The sequence below is a fragment of the Eurosta solidaginis genome, chromosome 1, assembly GCF_040869045.1.
Source record: "Eurosta solidaginis isolate ZX-2024a chromosome 1, ASM4086904v1, whole genome shotgun sequence".
Lineage (NCBI taxonomy): Eukaryota > Metazoa > Arthropoda > Insecta > Diptera > Tephritidae > Eurosta > Eurosta solidaginis.
In genome coordinates, this window is record NC_090319.1 from 56,585,774 (window position 1) to 56,591,773 (window position 6,000).

At 34.6% G+C, this 6,000-nt stretch overlaps 1 protein-coding gene across 1 annotated transcript in view; it reads left to right on the plus strand.

The window, feature by feature from the left end:
- LOC137253794 (uncharacterized) overlaps positions 1–4,907 on the plus strand; it is a 179,450-nt gene extending 174,543 nt beyond the window's left edge. The window contains exon 6 of the mRNA XM_067791317.1: positions 3,790–4,907. Within this exon, the coding sequence (XP_067647418.1) occupies positions 3,790–4,003 (214 nt within the window). The 3' untranslated portion in view covers positions 4,004–4,907. The remainder of the gene's footprint in view (positions 1–3,789) is intronic.
- The last annotated feature ends 1,093 nt before the right edge of the window (positions 4,908–6,000 follow it).

The window sequence follows — 6,000 nt, forward strand, 5'->3', positions numbered from 1 at the left end:
TTGCCACTGGCGATAGGAGAGATATCGGACGATATGACTCACCTACGTTAGCTGGTTTCCCAGGCTTTAGTAGCGGGACCACCTTGGCCATTTTCCATTTCTCGGGTATGACAAAGGTGGAAAGAGACAGGTTGAAGACATGCGCTAAGTATTTGAAACCCTCTTTCCCTAGGTTTTTAAGCATCGGCATGGCTATGCCGTCTGGGCCCACTGCTTTGGATGGTTTAGCGCGACCAATGGCGTCCTCAACCTCTCTAGCGGTGATGGTAATTGGTGACGCGCTGAGTTTGTGTTTATGTGCGTGTCTATTGGCTCTCCGTCTATCTTTGTCGACCGTAGGATGCATTATATATTGTCGGCAGAAAGCGCTCGCGCATTTTTTCGCATCCGACAGCACCTTATCGCCAAAGGCGATGGAAACTTTGTCTTTGTGCTTAGTCGGATTCGATAGGGACTTTACGGTGGACCAAAGTTTACCTACACCGGTAGAGAGGTTACATTTCGCCCGCTTGTGTTCGTCCACAAGCAATCTGATGCGTTGGTTTATATCCCTTATTTGGGGGTCGCCTGGATCAAGCTGTCTTATAAGGTCGCGTTCCCTCGCTAAGCTCGCGGCCTCCGCCGGGAAGTGGGGCCGGATTTCGGGAATTCTCCCGGCGGGAATGAAATGTGCCGAGGCGGATTCAATGACCTTACGGAAGGCACGCTCCCCTTGGCGGGCATCAGTCGGGATAGGGAGGGCAGCAAAGCTGCTGTCTGTTGCAGATTTATATTCTTCCCACTTTCCTTTTTTGAAGTTATCGCTAACAGTAGCGGAATTCACTAACTTTTAACGATGCAACCTTTCGAAATTTTAACTTACGATTTTTCATTTGCGATTACAACTGTGCTATTCACTCAGTTTTGACATAACTAAGGAGGTGACAATTTTATTGAGCTTAAATGAAAGAAAAGAAGCCCCACAGTTAATGCCGTTATATAAATTAAAATATTATTCTATTATTTAGCGAGAATAGATTAAGATTAACGAATATCGATAAAAAAAATTGTGATTGAAACTCGAAATCATTATATTTATCGATTCGTTATATACGTAGCAATTGCGAATGTCGCTAAAAAAAGTTACCGAGCTCCAGCGTATATCACTCACTTATTTAACCATATTCGCTATATCAAATCGATAACTATAACAATTTCGGCATTGAGTAAGAATTTTGCATCGATATAACTTTTAATCAGCTATTGTAGCTAAATAACATAAATTGATTTTTAAGTTGTTAACGGCAATATCTTCGATGCCTTTTTTCTTAAATTTTAACTAAAAATAATAGTCGTCTTCTTAGCGTTGATAAAAATCGACAAAACGCATCGACAGTTTGTTAACACTAATTTGTATTGAGATAGTTAAATTAATTTGAATTACGATAAAACTTTACAGGTATTGTAAAATAATTAATTTGTTTAATATACAATCAAGAACTATAGTCATACAAAAAAAACATTCAAAACAATTATTCCTTTCATCATCTGAAGAAATTTTTAATTAATTTCAATAAAATATGTTTTTTTTTCGTAATTTAAGTTAAGTTTTCCGAATATTTGGAAGTTAGTCAGTAGTGGAATTCACTAACTTTTTTAACGATATTCGCAACGATTCGATACAATAGCGAAGCGATAACTGTGACGATTTTGATATGAAATAACAATTTTTCATCGAAATTCGTTTGTCTATATTATTTTAATGTTGCTAACCGCATTATCCCAGAAACAAAATTCCTTCTATTTAAACTAAATATAATAATCATAGTTATCCTTGTTTAAACTTAGTTTGTTAATAGCCCAATCGATATCGCACTCGTTAGTTAAAATTTAAACAAATCGCATCTTTAAGTTAGCAAACTCCACTGCAGGTGGTTTCCAGTTAATTTAACAGAATTCGCAGTAGTACTTTTTTCCGATTCTTCAAAATTCTAAAATATTTGAGTAACTGAAAGTTCATTGGGTCTTCTCATCAATCCTGTGAAGCTTAATAAGCGTACAAGTGGTGTTTCTCTTTGGTCAATTTGGTTTAGGTCTAGGAAAAGTGAAGTTGTTGTTCAAGGCATTTTATTGCCTCCATGGAGTTTTCTAAAAATTGTCCGACTACGTTATTTTTGAACCATTTAAGATTGTTTTCATATATGAGTGCTAAATAATAAGTCAAACTGTCGGTAGTTTAGTAGGATAAATAATTGATTTGAAAACTTTTTACAAAAAATCTAAATAAATTTTTAGTACGGTGGTATTGTTAATGATGGGTTTCATAATTTGCTACTTTTTGGCTATGTAAATAATACACCCGTCGTAAAGAAATTATATTACAAATTTATATCAACTACAAACTCGACAGCACTGCAGTTAAATTATCGTTATTAATGATTTTTTTCGGGAAATTTGATACCATCTGAGTTCATAGTCTTGAATTGTGTCACAGAACGTTGGTGGGACGACTACGTCGTATTGTCTAAGGCTGTGTCTGATCAACGTTTCCTCAAGCAGAACTTATTATTTCTAATAAGACCAATCTCACACATACTAACATTATCTATATTTTTGCACTTAAACCCTAATTTCTAAAATGTCACCCTCAGATAATGAGTAACTATGAACAAATTCTAGAGATCACGTTACTTTTTCCTAGACCATCGCTAGGGTTTCGGGTTTTATCTTTAAATGACACACTAAGTAAAAGAAAAACCTCACAAAAGAGAATAAACATAAGACTGACAGATTTGAGATTTAAAAATCTATAGCATAGGGATGGGACACACGTAAACGTATAGATTAACTTTTGTGGCTTTAAACCTAGTTTAAATATAACGAGATTATCTTCGTTTTCGTACTTTAATCCTCATCTTTAATTAAATACCCCATTTTCCCATACATATTTTTCTCATCTGTAATTATGAAGAAATTTTAGAGATTCCGATTTTTTTTCCTACACTTAGAACCATCTTTAGGGTGTCATCTTGAAATAAAAGATGTAGATAAGTGCATGTATAAACAGGGTCTTATTTCGAGAAAAAATCACATGAGGATACACTTAGGCTCAAAACAAAGTTCACAACTTCGGGGAAAATTATTAAGTGCGTGAAATGGAAATGGATATTGCCTGGGATTGGTGACTCTGAAGTTTACTTGTAAATCGGTTAGATTTACGTTAGATTTAAAGGAACTCGAAAACGGACAGTATGTGGTCTGCATAGTTCTGATAAACAAATAATAAATGATGTAGGAGCATTGTAAAGACGATTGTGAATGATAAATAAGTGTGTTATCTTATCTGTCAAATGCCTGACAGGATGTTCAATATGGCTACTTTTTAGCGTTTTGACAGGGTGTTCAATATGGCGGCGCCTATCTTCAGCGGGTGATAGAAAGAGACAGCGATATTGAAATACAAATCAGGTGATCCAATCACTTTGGAATTTTGACGTCTATGCAGAAGATATCACACTTAGTTATCATTCACAATTGTAAAGACCTCGTTAACTTATTGTTTACTCTAACTCTTTTCGAACTCATTATAGAGATAATCGATTCGGTAGAAAATATCAGTATCGATTGGTAGAAGTATCGAAATTACATCATAAAGTACCAAATTAGCTTTCCTATTGAGCTGCTGAGATTTATAAGCGCGGCATTAATAAATTATCGCTCAGAAAACCATTATGACACTTTTTAACAATAATAATATGTACTTCATGTGGATTGGAAAACTAATAAAATTTAGTTCTCATTTGCTTTCAGGAATGCAAAAAACAAAAGTCCTCTTTTGATTACTAGTAATGGAATTGAGGGCCTACGATTTCCTTACTTACTGCCAAAAGACCTTGAAAAGGATTACATTCGTTATGATCCAAATCAAGGCGAATCTATACCAGGTGGTGGCAATGCGAATTCAACCAATTTGCCGTGCAGAAGAATGTCAAGTCAAAAGAAAATTGTCATTCATTTCGATTAACTGACATATTAAAGTACAAGGCGTTGCAAGGCGAATCTATACTAGGTGGTGGTAAAGCGAATTCAACCAATTTTCCGTGCGGAAGAATGTCAAGTCAAAAGGAAATTTTCATTGATTTCGATTAAGTGACATGTTGTAGTAAAAGGCGCTGTATGGAAAATTAGCAAGAAGAAGCAATCAGCTAATGGGATAACACCACCTGTAATGAATTCGCCTTGGATCCAAATATACTAAATATACACATATGCACATCCCCGCCACTTAGTGGAATTATTATTTCCAGCACTCTTTTTTTCTTTGCCTCGTCTACAAAATTTAAATTTTTCATATATTATGTCTGTTGCGGTTTTCGATAAATGCTTTTCGTGGTACAAAGGAAGTAATTGAACAAAAAAGTAGAGTATTAAAAATAAAAAAGGGCCCATTGTATATTATGTAAATTCTCTGTCCAGAAAAAACACGTACAAATTTAGAAAAAATGTATGCTTTTTTTTACCAAAAATCCGCTCATTTTCGCGGTTCACTGTCTACGCGAAAGCCACTCGTCGGATATCATAATAAGCATGAATATATAGAACATAATTCTAAAATTTGTATTCGAGAGTCTAGCGCCTTAACTTTATGCATATTAATACTACTAAAATGTATTCCTCTATCATTGTGATATAAAATATTTACTGTTTTTATTTATAACTGTAAATTATAATTTGTTTAATTAAGTTTTAATTACGATATTAGATACGATAAGGTAAAAATATGAACATGAAATATAAAAAAATATGTATGAATAGATATGATGTTGAATATAAACCAAAACGAAAATTATTAAAATGTATCTACATATATTAGTTTACGAAATATTACATTAAAAAAGCAAAAAATATAAAAAGTTTGTGAAAATTTAGTTTATTGTATTTTTCTTTGTTGTAGTTCATTGCTGATTTTTATATTAAATATGAATTACTAGGAGCGCTGTAATCTGCCTACATCTCTACCTATCTCACCCCCTCTTATAAAGGACCACTAAGTATTCCAAACATAGGTATAGAACCACTAAGGATACCAAACATAGGTATAGAATATCTAAGTCCCTTGGTAGCGAAAATATAACGAATTTGGCTTTTACCTTTCATTGGTGAAACTAAATAGGTAACCGTGGCCGCATTGCGTTTTGTTTCGGGTTAAAATTCCGATGTTATGAAAATGTATAGAAGACATTTTATATACATCTCGCCAAAAAAAAAGCCAGCGACTACTTCGAAGAAAACATTTAACAAGTAACGAGTGACGTCTCTTATTATATTTATCCTCTTTGGTCGGGGATTTATGAAGCCGTTTTTCAAAATTCAAAATAGCAAATGTTATTGTTGTAGCGATAAACATACTCGCCGAAGGTTTTGGGGGGTTTTATCGATGTTGATGGTCTTAACAAACATCTAGGAACGATTTAATATGACCAGGTTGAACCTTCGACCCTAACCCGCCTAAATATTGACCAGCATTTTGGAACCACCATTGTAAATTAAAACAATTAAGGAAGACTAAGTTCGGGTGTAACCGAACATTACATACTCAGCTGAGAGCTTTTGAGACAAAATAAGGGAAAATAACCATGTACGAAAATGAACCTAGGGTAACCCTGGAATATGTTTATATCAGATGGATATCAAATGGAAGGTATTAAAGAGTATTTTAAAAGGGAGTGGGCCATAGTTCTATAGGTGGACGCTTTTTCGAAAATCGCCATAAAGGTGGACCAGGGGTGTCTCTAGAATGTGTTTGTACGATATGGGTATCAAATGAAAGGTGTTAATGAGTATTTAAAAGGGAGTTGGTCTTAGTTCTATAGGTGGACGCTTTTTCGAGATATCGCCATAAAGGTGGACCAGGGGCGACTCTATAATATGTTTGTACGATATGGGTATCAAATGAAAGGTGTTAATGAGTATTTTAAAAGGGAGTAGCCCTAAGTTGTATATGTGAAGGCGTTTTCGAGA